This window comes from Ambystoma mexicanum, chromosome 5p (genome assembly GCF_040938575.1).
Source record: "Ambystoma mexicanum isolate Mex_15411 chromosome 5p, UKY_AmexF1_1, whole genome shotgun sequence".
NCBI classification, from domain to species: domain Eukaryota; kingdom Metazoa; phylum Chordata; class Amphibia; order Caudata; family Ambystomatidae; genus Ambystoma; species Ambystoma mexicanum.
In genome coordinates, this window is record NC_090930.1 from 403845512 (window position 1) to 403862616 (window position 17105).

A 17105-nucleotide genomic window follows, 5' to 3' on the forward strand; every position below is an offset into this window, starting at 1 on the left:
GTTTAGCCAGGGTGTCCCAGGCTAACCCAGGTTCGAAAGCCGGGGGCTAAATCTACCCCGTACAGTCGGTAGCAAGGGAAGCCAGACGGGACACGGTACCTTAAGTGGGAAGGATCCTCCAGCGGTGGCAGTTGTTCCTGGTAATGGGTGCAAGTTGCGTCGTCGTCCAGGGGAAGAGAAGATCTCGACTTGGAGGAGAGATGAAGGTCGTTGCACTACCAGGGCAGAAACCAGCCGCGGAGTTTTCCGGTTAAAGATGGTACCTTTGTTTAGCGGTCGTGGTAAAACGTGGTATCCCGGTTGCCGGGGTGCTTGGCACGGGCAAGGCGGCCACGCGGTACGTCGGGAAAGCGAAAAGACGGTGAAACTGGTTATCCCCACCAGTCAAAGGAAGAAGACTCTCCGGCGGGAGATCTCCTCTGTTGTTGGGAAAAGTGGTGAGGCAGTCCAGCAGGGCTCCACCGGTGGTGGTGTCGTGGCAGGTCGGCTCAGCTTCTCCCTCGTCGGATTCTTGGGTCCTGTGGCGACTTCTGAAGTTCCAGTCCCCAGTGCTTTTATGCAGCAAACCCCCATTCACTCAGCCTAGCTGTCACTCAAACATGCTAAGTGGTGAGCCAGCCGGCTCACCACTTGGGCCAATCAGGATGGAGTGTGACTTGAGTTGCCTAGGCAACTCAGTACAGGGTGCCTAAATTTCCCTCCACCCCTCCTAAGTAACCCAGACAGAGTGGCACCACTTTGGAGGGCTTCTGTGGAGAAGCCCGCCAAAAAGTGGAACAAAGGGCTCGACTTGGGTTGGGGTCACAGAAGAGAACACAAACGCCATTTTAGAATCAAGTTTTGGCAAAAAATACCAACCGGAGAATTAATATTAATTAAATAAACCGGCGGTATGTTCGAGGCTACCGTAAATAATTAAATAAAGGTAGTAGCCTAAAACAATGGGAAATCCTATAGGAAAATATTCGTGGTTGAATATAAAAAGTAGTATCCACTGCCACCAGCCAAAACTCGATCAGGGGGGACGGAGACATGCCCCCTCGACTAACAGACCCTGGGGCAATCGAATTGCCCCAGCCTGTACGTCCACAATATGATGCTTTTTACTGGTTCTGTTCAGAATTTAAGACTAGTAAAGTCAATGGTGACTTTACATGCCCTGGGAGACAGTAGTTAGTCCCAGGGTATGGAGTCTATACTGGGTGGTCACTATGACACCCCTGTGTCACTGCACTGAGAGTGCTGTGTAACACACATCACAAAAACACATGAAGCCCTATGGGGTAAAAGACCCCATAGCCCATTAAACACATCTAGATCCAAAGAAACACACTCAAATCATGTCCAAGAGTGAGGGTAAAAGAGTCTCACTCTTGGCAGGAGAAAAAAAGAAACCCCAAAAATCCAGCAAAGCTGCTGGGGGACTCACTAGGTTAGGAAATTCAGCCTAAACAGAGAATTCTCCCTAACACCTAGGAGCAAAACTTCTCCTTTGTTGATCGATTGGCTGACGGGCCTCTGCGCCTGCCTGTAAGGCTTTCCGCCTTTGCTGATCAGGCGAGGCAACCATTTTGTCTCGAGCTGCCACCATTTTGTCCGCGCCTTGAGCATGTGTACATGTAGCCGGTGTGTTCCCAGGCTCGGCCTGCATGCCCGACTGCACTGGCTCTGCCCCACCCTGCACCTTAGGTGTACAACCGGTAGTGCTGGCCAAGCGTAAACGTGCCCCCTCGGGTAAGGACCCGGTATCCGGGCAATGCCCCTTTGGGACGGCTCCCAGTGGTAGTAGAGCTCGCAGGCCCCTCGGCTGCGGAGGCGGTAGGGTGCTTAGACCCCTTGGCCGTCAGGCCGTTAGCTGCATGAGCCTCTGTGCTCCCTGTGCCGGTGCGAGGGCCAGACTGACCCCTCCAGCCAGAGGGCTTCCTCGGGAAGGAGTCGCCTCTGTGGGGTGCTTTGGAAAATAACGCCCCTACCTTCTTTGACTTCCTCTGGACGTAGTCCTTGATGTTCTGAGGATTACTGTTGAACACTTCCCGCCAATGCTCGAATTTGGGGTTTAAGCATCACAACCATGGTCCTCACCAAGGCATCAGAGACAGAGTACGTGCTGGTCTGCTGTGGGGAAGGACTAAAGCCTGTCATGGACGACATGCGCCGGAGTCAAACTAGGGCACCGATGGACGGTGTTCCCAAATCTGTAACGCAAGAAAAGAAAATATAAGATTCTGGGGAAGACGCGTGGAATTACAAGGCTTGAGGCCTCACCCAGGAGCGCTGTTGGAGCGGTCTGTTCCCATCGACACGGAAAAGGGGACTGAGGTGTGGCGCTGATGCGCGATGTTAAGGAGCCCATGCTCCCATGGCTGCTCCCCCGCGCACCAGTAAATTTAAAGGGGAAATGTCTTTTTCTGGTGGAAAAAAGGTTCCGTTCCCGTCCCTCGCGTGGGACACCCATACAGGATGGAGTAAAGGGGACGGGACACAGGAGTAGGGAATGCACAATCTCTAGCACGATCTTTCGGTGGGTTTTGGGGATTACTAACTGGGTTTTACTCAAGCCTTTTGTGGATGTTTCTTTTCTATAAAGCAATCCTTGCTTTAAGAGGAAGAAAGGGCTTCCCTTCTCTACGCCCTCTACTTCGGGAATTGCTTATAAGAAAGCTTCAGCGAGAGCTGGGTAATTTCGCTGGGCGAAGGTTAGTTCGGGATAGATGGTAGGTTCTTCTCCCTTTTTCTCTTCAGTGCTTGATGGTTCATCAGCTTCCCCAAAGCCTGAGGTATTGCTCTCCGTTTCTTCTGGTTTACTTTCTTTAAAATGAGGAAATTGAGCTTTTTCAAGAATTCCTTGGGCAATTTCATCCCCACGATGAACCTCAGTTGGGTTCTCGCCATGGTTCTGTAAGATAACCTTTGTCTCCCTGGAAGTCAGGATCGATGACGCCTGCCAGAATGCCTATACCGAACTTCCAGGCGAGGCCAGATTTTGGGGCCAATCTTACATAACACCCGGGAAAGGTATCAAAACTAAGTCTGTGGGAATCATTCCTCTTTTTTCAGGAGGGATAGTAGTTTCTCTACTGCTACAGATATCGAAACCTATTGATTATTTTGTGGCAACCGAGGGCTTGGAGGCTCTAAGATTAAGCTTCTGAAATTGTAGGGTTCCCCAATTTCTTTCAATTTAGTGACATCCCACGTCTGACACCACATGTAAGGTAGGCATGGTATCAACAGTAAGACAAGTGACCACAGTTCAAGGGTGTTTATTGAACTTTCGCAAAGGGCATGATAAACGCTCATCTTAACCTAAATCTACAGATGGGAGCAAGCTACTACCATCAAATAATAATGATGCAGTCCCAGAGGAGTCTTGTCAAAATAAAAAAGGCCTATACAAAAAAATTAACTATTGTCAATCCTTGCCACTAATTTACAAATAATGTTGGTTAGTGTTCATGAAAAAGAAAGAAGTGTTTACAAAATAATATGTCGGGATTCTCGGCCTGTTGCCCGCCCTTCCCCACATTTTCAGCAGGGGGCAAGGCGGGTCACTCTAGCAAAGCACACACCCTGGCTTCTGCGGCAGGATACAGTTCCATTTGACTAATTCAGGAGCTTCTGTGTCCAAGTCTCTCTACTTCTTGCCAGTCTCTTGGTGCAGAGGGCCTGCTGTACCATAAACAACACGCAAACATTATTTTCCTTTTTCTAGTATTCAATTTGGGTGTTCACCCTGGATCCCCCTCTTCCAGGCTCAGATCCCTTCCAAAACAAGGTTCAGAGAATTATTTTTCTGGTAACTCTCGGTTCATCCCGGATCCCCCTCTGCTGGGCTTGGATCCCTTTCATTTGTTCAATTAGTCTCCCTCAGCTTGGCTCAAACCAATTGTGACGTACATTAAACTGTCAAAGACTTTCAAATGTGCACAGGGTTTAGCTTGACCTGCACATGACCACTTTGATATCAATATTTCTTTATCTCACATTCAGCATCAGTTGGATGCCTAACACTCACTTTTCGAGTGAGCACCTACGTGGCGCCGGACCACTCTGTGTATGGTATCTTTTCTTGGCCTCCCAAAGTTCACTTATGAAGTTCAACTACTTTCTTTTCTTTGGCTTCCAATTGTATTTCCGTCGCTCATCCCAAATGCCTCACACAATGTTCTCTTTATACAATGTTGCTGCTTGCAACCTTGGTTCTAAACACAAGCTGTTTTATTATCAGTCTCTCTGACTCGCCGGCTGTGCTGTCTTTTCTGACGCCGCTTTGTTGTAGGAGCCAAGGACAGTACCACAACGGCAATCCCTCCTCCCCGCCTTGGTTATCGACACTCTCGAGCTCCGGGGACCTCCGACACACTGTGCAGGTTTGATCAGCCTTAGATCCTGGTCTTTGGTTTCTTACTTTCCAAGGCTCACGAAAGTAACAGTCTTTACAGGTCAAGGGTGTTAGGCAGAATCCTGTGCAGTGCCCTTAGGGACCACTAAACACAATTAAGACTACGGGTGACAATACAAGTTTTACCTTTGGTACAAGCCTGTACTACTATGTTAAAGTGGTAGCAGTAGCGGAGCAGCCAGGCATATCTCAAGAGTATATGAGCAGTAGCAGAGATTACACAAAGGGACCACAATTACTGTGACTCAAGCAAACACTGACTCAAGGTTTCAGGTAGAAAAATAGTACATTTATTTTTAAACCATTCGTTATAAACACAACACTTCTATTAATTCAAAACCATACGAAAAATATACTACAACCAACCAATTCACTTTGGGACACTCTAATCCAAGGTAAGTACCCTGTGTTTTAACGGACCAGTGTTGTGAAACAAGAGACGTTACCGGGAATACACTTGCGATCACTTTTTGACAGTAATGACAGTTCGGTCTTACTAAAGAAACGCGTATCCGCGGCAAGAATTGTTATGGGGCAAAAACACACTTAGCACCTGGGTTAACCAGAGAGAGTTGGGGGCAAAAATCATAGGCAATACGTTTTTCAAGGCAAACAGAATCAAAGAACACTATTTGATGGAAATTCAAGAGTCAATAGGCCAGAGCCAGTGTCAAGTGGAACCGGGTTCCTGTTGTCGAGGATCACACAGTCGGACAGTTCGAGATTCAACATTGCCAGGAGTACTTAGATATTGTCAACAGAGGAAGCAAAAGTTATAAGAAGGAGGGAAGACAAGGGCAAGCCTTGGAGGCGAAGAAAAGGGATTCACCCTAATTCCTCAAGCAGAACACAGTACCTTATTCAATGGGGAAGCTGGTGCCCTGGCAGTTGTTCCTGTTGGTTTCCCGCAGACCCACGGATCCTGGAACTTCGGTGTGAAGGAGGACATCTGGAGGGGTCTGCACCACACAGGGATGAAGCCGGCAGCAGTGACCATGAATAAAAGGTGCGCTCCTTAAAAACAGGAGAGGCTCTTCAGATGGCTATCCGGACCACTGCAGCCGTGTGCAGCGATTTCGACCAAGAAGAGTATCCTCTGGCTGTGGAAGATGAGCTGGTTATCCCCACCAAGCTCAAAGGAAGAAGACTCCAGACTGGATCTTCTCTGGTCGTCGAAGGGTGGATAGCTCAGGACTGCAGCAGGGCTTCACCGGGACGGGGTAGTTGCAGCAGCCGTCTTCTTCTCCGCTTCTCTTTGGTTCCTTGTAGTTCCAGTGGCGACTCTGACTTCTAGCCCAAGAGACCTGCCTTTTATGCGAAAATCCCCCATTCACACAGCCTGGCTGTCAATCACGCAGCAGGAGGGTTGTCCGGCCTGGACAGCTACCTCAGCCAATCATGGGAAAGTGCGAGTTGGGTTTCCTAGGATACCCTGTGCAGGGGGTGACTACACCTCTCCCTCACATTCAGCCCACCTAGACACCCAGGCGCCTGGAGGAGGGCTTCTGAGCAGAAGCCCGCCAAAAGAGAGTGAACAAAGGAGGCAAACCTGGTTTGCCGCGCAAAGTAAAACACAAGAAGGACTTTAACAAAAAGAAATAGCGAATAAACCCGACCAGAGCCAAAAGAAAAAGTATTTGGTCAAGTGGGTTTAAGTTCGAGGCTAATATAATAGCCTAAAACAATACATCGTTTATATACTATAATCGCGGTAGAAAAGTTAGGGTAGGCACCACTGCCACTAGCCAAGTCTAAATGTTAAGAGCGAAACAATGCTCTAGGAGGTACAGATACAAAGGAATATGAAGTAACCCTTTCCAGTACTCCATGGAAGATGGGGTGTACTGGATCTGTGGTAAAATGACTAAGTAAAGTTAATGACAACTTTACCCTTTTCTGAGGGACTGTAGTCAGCCCCAGAAATGGAGTCGGTGGGAAGTCTAAAAGACAACCCTGTGTCACTGCACTGAAGGTGCTGTGTAACACACAAAAGAAGGGTCTACTGAAGTGGTGTACCTCAGAGTCCACAATCATAAAAACAGGTAAAGACAAGTGGCAAAACATGGGTAAGAGTGGGGGAAAATCTCACACTCTTACCAAGTGAAGAAAATAAACTCCAGAAGTCCAGCAAAGCTGCTGGGGGACTCACTAGGTGAGGGAAATTAGCCATAAATGAGAATTCTCCCTAACAAAGGGTACTTCCCTCCTTGCAACCCTCTCTGGTCTCACCGTCTTTCTCCTTGTATTAAACTGCCATTTTGGAACTGCTGTTTCCTTATGTGTCTTGCATCGCTCAAGTGTGCTTTCGTGCTCCGCCTTTTATCCGTGTGGGGAAGTATGATGGAAGTCAGGTGTGTGTAACGGTCCGTAATTGCCTGACCATAGCGTTGGGACATGTCAGGTATACGTGGGGAGAGGGGGGTTGAGTTCATAGGTATCCTGGTAGGATGGGGAAAAGGTGTTACAAGGAAGGGCATAACGCGTCTCACCCTCCGGTGCCCCACTTCCACTCCCCTCATCCCGGTGATCCTCCCACAGGAACTGGATCCAAAAGCGATCAGCTTGTCCTGGCCCCCTGGATGACAGATCTCCGGGGACTAGCGGGTGAGACACCTTCAGATTTTTCATAATATGTGTTCTTATTTCAGAAACGTATGTAACATTATTGACAAGATCTTGAATAGGAGCAAATATTCCCTTTACCTGTTGGAAAATTAAAATATTGATTTCACCTGTCAGTAGGCAATCTTCTGCCAAGAAATCCGTTAGGGTACACCTGAAGGGCCATATTGTTGAATACCTCACAGGGCTGTTGCAGTGTTAATCTCAAAATAATCTGCAAAAATGTTGTCCCCTTGTAAGTCTACAATACCGTCATTCATTTAACAATAGCACATAAGTCTAGTTCGTAAATCAAGGTAGTATGAATCAATATCAAATCACTGATTTTTTTCCAACACATGCTGCTTCATGGTGCAGGAGATTCTCTTTGGATTGCTTAAATTAACTATGTTAATAAATGTATTTTCCTGAGTTGATTTTACAGGTTATTGGGTGCCTCACTTTGGTTGAATGTTGCATTCAATGAGAAAGTGTTCTATCAACCTTTTTTTATTACTGTAAATGTCTCTTCACAAGCAAAAGAAGGAACACAAAGATGTTAATTTTGCAATTTCTGTGCTATATACATTTAAAAACAAATATTTGTCATTATTATGGTTTACAATTTTGAAAACCTTTCACCAAGATTTTTACAAGTTCATTATTGTCAGATGTACATTTGTTCTGTTTTATTAGAATGCCAATTAAAATGATTTTTATGTGTTTTTTTTAACAGATCAGACATCAGGAAAATTATGTTCACGTTTATCATCTCAGCCGTGTAACCTTTCTGCCAGCTATCGAACATATTCTCAAGAAATATCTTCCACAGTTTTTAGTGCACCAAAGAGACAGTCAAAGGTAGTGGCACTCTGTTTATTTAGAAGTATGTCCATGGAACAATTTGTATATTAAACATGGCAGACATTGAGGACTGGCAGATATATGAGGCCGATTTACTAAGCTCCAAAAAATAGTTTAAGTAAAACTACATTCTACTTAAACTGTTTATTTTGAAATTAGAAATGTTAGCTTTACTTACTCTATTTTTTGAGCTTAGTAAATCATCCGTGTATGTGTATGCATATTGTTTTTTTTCTTAAGCAATTTTTAGACATATATATATATATATATATTTCTGAGGCTTGTGGAATCTGCTTAGATCACATGCTATGCATAGGCCGACATATAGTGGAAGCTGCAGAGTATTACAGTTGTTGTTTTCTAAATTCAAAAAGGGACGTCGAAAGGGCGTGCCAGTAATACTATCCCTAGTGTGACATCCACTGTACCCATGGTCCTTCACGCGTCGAGATCCCTCAGATTGTTTTTTTCCACCATCGTGAGCGGTCGCTTATCGTGGAGTGCAAATTCGGCTAATGCCATTGACTTTATCAAAGTTTAAAAATAGTTGCTCTTCCTCTCCTTTTTTCGACTGCCGTGTCTCGACGCAGTGAAAAATCAACAATCGAAGGACAAAGCGCACTGTCGGAAGAAGAAACTTTGACTGATTCCTTCGGCTTTGGAAGGCCCAACGGGCATAGGCCCTTACAGTAGGGCGAGTGGGGGGCGGTCATATCACAATGTATTTTTCCTCCCCTTCCCTTTGTTGTCCTTCTGCCTGCCCCAACCATGGATAGGACACCTTTCAAATTTTGCCCATCCTGTAACAAAAAATGTCTGTGGATCGATAAGCACAAGGTGTGTAACCTGTGTCTTAATCAGGATCACGACGAAGGGCACAGTCGGGCTTGCAAGTTCTTTCGACCCAAGACCCATAAAGATTGTAGGATAAAACGCTGGGCCCATCACGCCATGCAGGCTGAGGCCGCCATGGACGTGGAGGGAGCATCCAGTGACAGCAGCGACGGCGTCCTTTCAGACGGCAAGGTAACAGGGAACTTCCACATTCCCCAGTGCTAGCCCCCGACCCTGGAAGACAGGCCGGCGGCTCTGTTTTGGGGACTAAACCCGGCGGCAAGAGCCCCCCATCCTCCCCCACACTAAACACACAGCCCGAGGAGATGTGTGAAGTGCATGCTGAGATTCAGCGTCTAGGGGCAGATCTGCGGATTCGCTGTCTACTGGGCACTCCAAGAGTCGGTCGCCTCATGACAGGCCCCTAAAGACTAAATCCTCATCTACCAAGCCCGAATGTCGAATGACGCGCCGGAACACCATCCCGACTGCCGAACGTCAAAGGACGCTGCAAACGCCTTTCCCAATACCGAAACTCAACCTGTTGTCAAACTACTCCTAGTTCGAAAAATTCCTCCTCTTAAGAGCTTTGATCACAAAACAAACAAAAAGACAAGGATAAGTCCCACAAGGACAAGGATAAGTCTCGTAAGGACAAACCTCAGAGTGAAAGGCCTACCCCTGACACAGATACCTTACAGGAAATTGAGTATACCCCACAGGAGGATAGTGAGGGCCCTTTAAGTGTAGCTCTACATAATAAAGGCCTGCCTACATCTGCTGTTCCTTGCCCAGGCATTATTTCCCAGTTCAGCCAAATGGTCAGCTCAGGACACAAGACATAGTAATGTCCAGAATGGCTTTCTTTGCTAACTTCTTTGAAGAGCACCCTCAAGCCTTTGAGAGCTTACAAAATACACCCCCACTGATCAGGCTGCCACTTTTCAGCCTCGTCAATCATCCCAGCCATCAGGGAAAAGATTTCTTATCTCTTCCGATCCTTATGATACGCCTACTCCCAAAAAATCTTGCACCCCTGCAGATCTTTGACATTAATGTAGACACAGAAGAATATCAAGAAGATATTCAGTACTATGACGAAGAGAATGAGGGGGATAATAATGATAATGATGACGATGAGGCAGAGGTTTAGGCTATGGACTCCCCAGTTCCACAGGATTCAGAGTTACCTGATTCCCCAGTGGATAATCGGCCCATGTTTAATGACATTTTGGTCAAAGCAGCTGAGCACTTCGGCATTGAGACTCAAGAAACTCAGCAGGACAAAGATTTTGTCGCGAACATCCTGGGGGACAAGAAGGCAGCCACCCAGTTTATACCCATTTTTAAGTCCGTTCAAAGAAGGATCCAATTTCTCTGGAAACGCCCAATCAAACAAGGGCAATTAACCCAAAGAATAGAAAAGTTATTTATTTTTATTTTTATTTATTTATGGTGCCATAGCCAACAATTGACTTTAAACACTTTTCACAAACAAACATACAACAAAATAAAATTACAACATTAAAAAAAGTGTAAGAGCATTCAAATTCCCAAATGATTATCTTTGATAAACAAGAAATTTCAACAAAGACTATAGAAAATATTTAAAAAAAACAGCAAATAGGGGAAGAACTACAAAAGAAAAAACAGAGAAGGGAGAGTACGCAGACCAGAGAACACATTTTTTCCACAATAGAAGTCTTTGGTCTCATAGAGACTAAATTTAAATAAATTACTCATTGGAACACAACATCAAAAAAAGACTAAAAAGTGGAAAAAAACGACTCCGTCCATAGAATAGAAAAGTTATTCCGCCCGGCCCCATCTGACCCCTTGTATATAAGAGGACAGCTTAAGCCAGACCACTGGTGGTCACAACAACCCGAAAGAGAGCTGGTACACCCTTGGCCTCCTCCGAAGCTCCACCAGGCAAAGAGAGCAAACCACTCTACGCCATGTGTCAAAAGTGGCTACTTCTGCAGTTTACCAAGAAAGAATCGCCAACAATTCCACACTGTTGGCAAGCTACGACTGTACTAAATGGGACAGGGTTACTGCCCTATCTGACTCTGCTCCTGAACCTCTGAAATCCAAACGTGCACTTGTCGCAGCCGAAGGCAGGGCCGCTGCCAGCAGTCTGTTAAGAACAACCTGGACTCTGCGGATAATGCTGGACGCGTTAACGCAGAAGGCTCTATCCTTAAGCGCCATGCCTGGCTTCAACAATCCGGTTTTAAAATAGAGACTCAGGCAACCTTTCTCAATATGCCAATAGAACCTAACGTGTTATTTGGCAAAGCAGTGGAGGATGCTTTAAAGTCAGTCAAGGACGAGTATGAGACAGACCAGTCCCTAGGTCAACTCACTAATAAACAGACTGGACAAAGGGGTGGAAACAATTTTCGCCGCTTTCGCGGCCAAAATCAAAGAGGCTCCAGTTAAAGCCAAAACCAGAATACATCTTGGAATTACAACCAAGGACAACCGTCCCAAGGTTAACCTAGAGGCCAGCGCAGAGGTCGCGGCCGGGGGAGACCCTCCACTGGCAGAGGTGGAGGAAGGCCTCCCAAACAATGACGCACCGCTACAGGTCCCCTCCACTCCTCCCCAGTTGGGAGACGGATTTCAAACTTAACCCACGCATTGGAGGGCATAACCACAGACAAGAGGGTGTTATCAACAGTGGCGGGAGGTTATTGCGTGGAGCTCCTAGAATCACCATCAAACCTACCCCCACGCCAGAGGAAAACGTCAAGAGAGGAACAACTCATCTTGATAGAGGAAGTCAACGCGCTACTCCTCAAAGACGCCATCGAGATTATGCCGTCCAACGAGGTAAACCAGGGTATCTATTCAACATAATTCCTTGTACCAAAGAAGGATCTGACAATGCGCCCAGTATTAGACTTGCACCCTGCGAACAAATATGTAAAGCCACGAAAGTTCTGCATGACTACGCTACAAGAAGTGATCCCTCTGCTAAAGTGGGGGGGGATTACATGGCAACATTGGATATGAAAGATGCTTATTTTCATATTTCAATGCTCCCAGTGCAAAGAAGACTCTTGCGGTTCAAAGTAGCGAACCAGCACTACCAATTGAAGGTACTACCCTTCAGAATAGCCTCGGCTCCAAGGGTATTCACCAAAGTACTGGCGGTGGTGGCAGCGCACCTGCGCAGGGAGGCAATGCCAGTGTACCCCTAACTGGACGACTGGCTGATCACAGGAGAAACTCCACATCTTTGCAAACTAAACTCTCAAAGAACCATAAATCTTCTCCATCAATTGGGCTTCTCAATAAACGAGAAAGTCAAGTCTTGTGCCAATTACATCGAAACAGTTCCTAGGAGCTGTATGAGATACCCAAACAGGCTTAGCCTTTCCACCTATGGAAAGAGTGCTAATCATGCTTTAGCAAATACACCAGTATCAAGCCGGTCTCCAGATAAGCGTACGCAAAGCAATGCGATTACTAGGCATGATGGCATTGTGCATTTATCTAGTCACACATGCACGTCTGCGCATGCGTTTAATGCCAGAGTGGTTGGCAAAGCAATGGTCCCAGGCAAGTGGTAAGTGGGACGATCTAGTGGTCATTTCGCCAACACTGGTACAAAACCTACGCTGGTGGTCGAAAGAAAATCTGTTAAAGGGAAAACCCTTCCACGATCCAGAGGCGCAAGTGGTTGTCACTTTCTGGGTGGGGGGCACATTATCTTCAGCACGCGGTCTGTGGACACAGGTCACTGCACAGAACCATATTAACCTACTCGAACTATTAGCAGTACTCAAAGCACTTCAGGCGTTCGAGTTGCAACTGACGAACCAGTCGGTTCTAATTCTAACAGACAGCACAACTGACATATTCTATATCAACAAACATGGGGGCACACACTCTCGAAATCTCTCCAAGTTGGCACAAAGAATATGGAGGTGGGCACTCAAACGGGGGATATTCCTATCCTCCCAACAGGTTCCTGGGGTACTGAACACTCTAGCAGACTCTCTGAGCAGAGATCCCCTACCAGAGGAACACGAGTGGCAACTACACTCAAGCGTCGTAGACCACATCTTCTCTCAATGGGGTTATCCCACACTAGACTTGTTTGCTACAAAAGAAAACAAGCAATGCCCAGACTTCGCGTCCAGGTTCCCCAGCCAGACTCCAAGGGGAACGCCCAATGGATTAACTGGTCAGGGAAATTTGCTTACGCTTTTCCCCCCGACACCATTAATGAGCAGGACTGTGAACAAAATACACAGAGAACAGAGGACGCTCGTTCTAGATGCTCCTATGTGGGCGAGACAATCATGGTATCCGCATCTGCGCAAACTGGCTATGTGCCATCCCATCAAACTCCTGTATCTAACCAACCTGTTAACCCAACACGGAGGAACAACGTTACACCCTCAGCCACACTCAATGAACTTGGCAGCATGGCTCCTGAAGTCATAGAGTTCGGACACCTTAATCTACCACAGCGGTGTATGAATATCCTCAAGGAGGCAAGAAAACCTAACTCTAGATATTGTTATTTCGACAAGTGGGAGAGATTTGTAATTTGGTGCCAGTCCAAACAAATAAACCCCATAGAATGTATTCCTTCCCACATTCTCAACTATATGTTCCACTTGTTAGACTCAGGGTTTGTATTCAACTCTATAAAGGTCCACCTGGCGGCTTTATCAGCTTATACCACCTCTCTGAGCAAGGTATCGTGGTGGAAGATTCCAGTCATAAAAGCATTCATGGGGGGAGTCAAGAGACTCCACCCTCCTATTTCAAACCCACCACCAGGATGGGATCTTAATGTAGTGTTAGCAAAGCTCATGGGGCCCCCATTCGAGCCTATGCATAAGTCGAGCTTTAAACACCTGACATACAAAACTGCCTTCTTAGTGGCTATTACTTCCATAAGAATAGTTAGTGAATTGCAAGCATTGTCAGTGCAGGACCCTTTCTTTATCATACATAAAGATAAATTGGTTTTACGTACTCATCCTAGGTTCTCCCCTAAATTAATTTCTAAATTCCACTTGATCCAATCCATTGAGCTTCCAGATTTCTTTCAGAAACCAACTAGCTCAGCTGAGGTAAAACTCCACACTCTAGATGTGAGGAGGATGGTCCTTTACTACGTAAACAAGACCAGACTGCTTAGGAAAACAGATCAACTGTTTGTCTCTATAGCACTAGGCAGAGAAGGAGACAGCATTTCGAAAAATGCCATCTCCAGATGGATAGTAAGATGTATTCAATTATGCTATTCATTATCTAACAAAACACTGGCTTTTACACCAAGAGCTCACTCCACAAGGAGCACTGGAGCTACTCTGGCATTTATCGCAAATGTCCCCCTAGACAGCATTTGTAAAGCAGCTACATGGAGCTCAGTACATACTTTCACTCAGCATTACTGCATTGACACACATTCCAAGGCAGATACACAGGTAGGACAAGCGGTTCTAAAACATCTATTTGCCGCTGCTCCTTCTCACGACCCACCACCTTCTGATAACACTGCTCGCTAATCTATGCATAGCATGTGATCTAAGCAGATTACATAAGCCTCAGAAGGGATACATTACTCACGGTAATCGTATTTCTCCAGCATGGGGTCTGGCATGGATTCACATGCTCATGAATATTCCCCGTCAGGCCGGGAATCCTCGGTATAGAAAAAAATCAGTATCAGTTTCGTTTCTGATCTGTCTTTCTTAGTAGTAACCAATCACTGGTCTCTGGGTCATACTGCCCCCAGCCAATGACTGCCCTCTCCCTAAGCCCCGCCTCCGGCAGCCATCCTCAGATTTTTACTGCACATTCAAGCGTTGGGAGTCCTCGTGCTGTAGCTCTCGAGCTTTTGCTGCGTTTTCGCGCTTTTTCAGGAGTTTTTTCTCATTTTTTGGTTAAATAGAGCCTCAAGCTCCACCGTTTCTACATCCGATCAACGGGGATCCGTTTTGGAGTTTTCTACGCCCCTCAAGGGTGAAGATTTCGTCGAGTTACGCTTTTGGAGGATTCCAGAAGTTCCGAGGCCTACCCCGGACATGGCCCAGGAGAAAGGAAGCTCGACGCCCGGGAAGCTGTTCAGGACCTGCCCTGGATGCCAGCTTCAGAATGTTTTCAAGGAGGACGAGCATTCGTTATGCCTCTCTTGTCTCCATGAGGACAAGACGCACAAGGAGGAGGACTGTGCGTTTTGTGGGAACATGTCGGAGCGGACCATGAAGGATCGCCACCTCCGTCTCACCAACTGGCTGGAAGGGAAGAGCCCGTCAGGCGAGAAGAAGAAAAAGAAGTCCGAGCGGTCTTCTAAGTCCTGTGAGGGGGCCCCGGCGACGGGGGCCCAACAAAAGGCTAAGCACCGCGAGTCTGCGGGCACCGGGAGTGCCGAACGGTCGGGCTCCTTGGCTGCCAGGCAGGGCGCATCCTCCCCGGCGCCATCAACCACGAGCCAACGCTCTGGCTCGGGTAAGAGGAAGTCCGAGAACCCGGCGAAGCTTCTGGAGAGGCCCCGGTCGATCTCGAAGATTCCGGCAGAGGGGGAGCGAGGCGCGGATCCTCCCCCCAAAGTGAAGGCCCCAGGCGTCCAGAAGGTGACGATGGCCTTAATTCACCCTGCTAAGACCTCTATTGAGGATGTCGCCGCGGCCCTGGCTCAGCCTGTGGAAGCTACACCAGTGGAGGCGCCCTCAGGACCCAGAGTCTCCCTGCCACCGCGTAGGGAGTCGTTTTTCAGGCCCATTGAGAAGATCCCCACGAAGTCCGCGTTGGAAAAGGTGGGGGAGGGGCTGGTGGCCATCGTGGATATGGACACAACCTCTGAAGAAGAGCTAATTGAAGTCGTGGAAGAGGCCCAGCCCATCTGGAGGGATCCCGACGAGGACGACGACGAGAGCGACGGTGTCGCCGACAAGGCTCCTCAAGAGCCCTCGCGCCCGTCGTTTCAGGCGCCGCAGGACACCTTGGCGGCCATTTTGTCCGCGCTTCAGTCCTTATGCTCAGAGATAAGGACAAGGTTGCCCCTTCCCCCGACGGAGGTACCTGAGCCAGACCCGACGGGGGAACCGGAGCCAGGACCTTCGGAGAGTCCACAGCAATAAGAGGAGGACGACGCATCCTACGCCACCACTCCCACCTCTGCGGCCTGCTCTGCCTTCCCCGCGGTCTACAACCCACGGGGATAATACAGGCACCGACACGGCTACGACAGGTACAGATGATGACGGAGGCGACGACGGGACGTGTCCCCCGTCGCCCCCTGCTCGGGCATCCCTGCCCGACGAGATCGGATCCTTTCACGCCATGATTTCCAGGGCATCCAAGCTTTTTCAGCTCTGCCCAGAAGAAAAGAAGAAAGAAGGGTTCCTTTACCAACGGCGCAATGATGACATCTGGGATGAGGGGCTCGCCCTCCTCAAGAACCCCTGGGATGAGGGGCTTGCCCTCCTCAAGAACCCTGCCACGGCGCTGGCAAAGAGGGACCGGTACAAGAAGAAGTACTGGGTCCCCGACGCTGCCCCCTTTTGCCTTCCGGCACAACCTACCCCGGACTCGGTCGTGTCGGCGGCGGCAAAGAAGAAAGCTGGGTGGGCATCGGCCTCGACATCAACTTCCCCGCCGGACGGCGAGGGCAGGAAGTTGGACATGATGGGACGACGGATCATCTCATCCGCAGCAAAGACTATCAAGGCGGCCAATGCCCTGGCTATCGTAACCCGCTACGACAGGGAGTTGTGGTTCAAAATGGCCCCTCTGTTAGACTTCCTTCCGGACGCCAAAAGGGCTGAGGCCCTTGAAATCCTACAGGAGGGGGAGATTGCTTTGGACCACGCCATCACGGTGGCAACGGACATCGCCGACACCGGTTTCCGTCAGTTGGGCAACAGCGTTTGGTTGAGACGACGAGGATGGCTCAAGGCCACGGATTTCCGCCAGGACGTACAAACCAAGGTTTTGGACGTGCCCTTCGACGGGAACAACCTGTTTGGGAAGGCGGTTGATGAGTCCCTTCAGGCCATCAAGACAGACGGAGACGGCCCGGGCACTGGGAGTGCTCCAACGACGACGGCCGTCCTTTCGGAGCTCCGGAGGCAGACAAGGTGCCTCCAAGGGATCGGCAGTGGCTCCTCCTCTTACCGCTAAGCGGGAAGATCTTCGTCCCAGGAAGCCTACAGGGGACGCGGCAAGTCAGGTGGTGCCCGTCGTCGACAAAGAGGTCAAGGAGGCAAGGCGGCCTCTAAACAAGACTGAACCGACCGTGGGGTCGGGCCCCCGCCGAAGCACCCTGGTGGGAGGCCGGCTGGCGAGGTTCGTCAGCGTGTGGGAGTCCATCTCCACCGACCGTTGGGTGCTGGACGCCCTGGCCCAAGGGCACGCAAGTTTCAGAAGAAGT

The 17105-nt window shown here is 48.4% G+C and overlaps 1 protein-coding gene across 4 annotated transcripts in view; it reads left to right on the forward strand.

The window, feature by feature from the left end:
• Window positions 1-17105, forward strand: part of ARHGEF6 (Rac/Cdc42 guanine nucleotide exchange factor 6) — a 3277165-nt gene that overhangs the window by 582486 nt on the left and 2677574 nt on the right. For all 4 annotated transcript variants that reach the window (XM_069612789.1, XM_069612790.1, XM_069612791.1 and 1 more), the window contains one exon: window positions 7740-7864. In XM_069612789.1, coding sequence (XP_069468890.1) covers window positions 7740-7864 — 125 coding nt within the window. The remainder of the gene's footprint in view (window positions 1-7739; window positions 7865-17105) is intronic.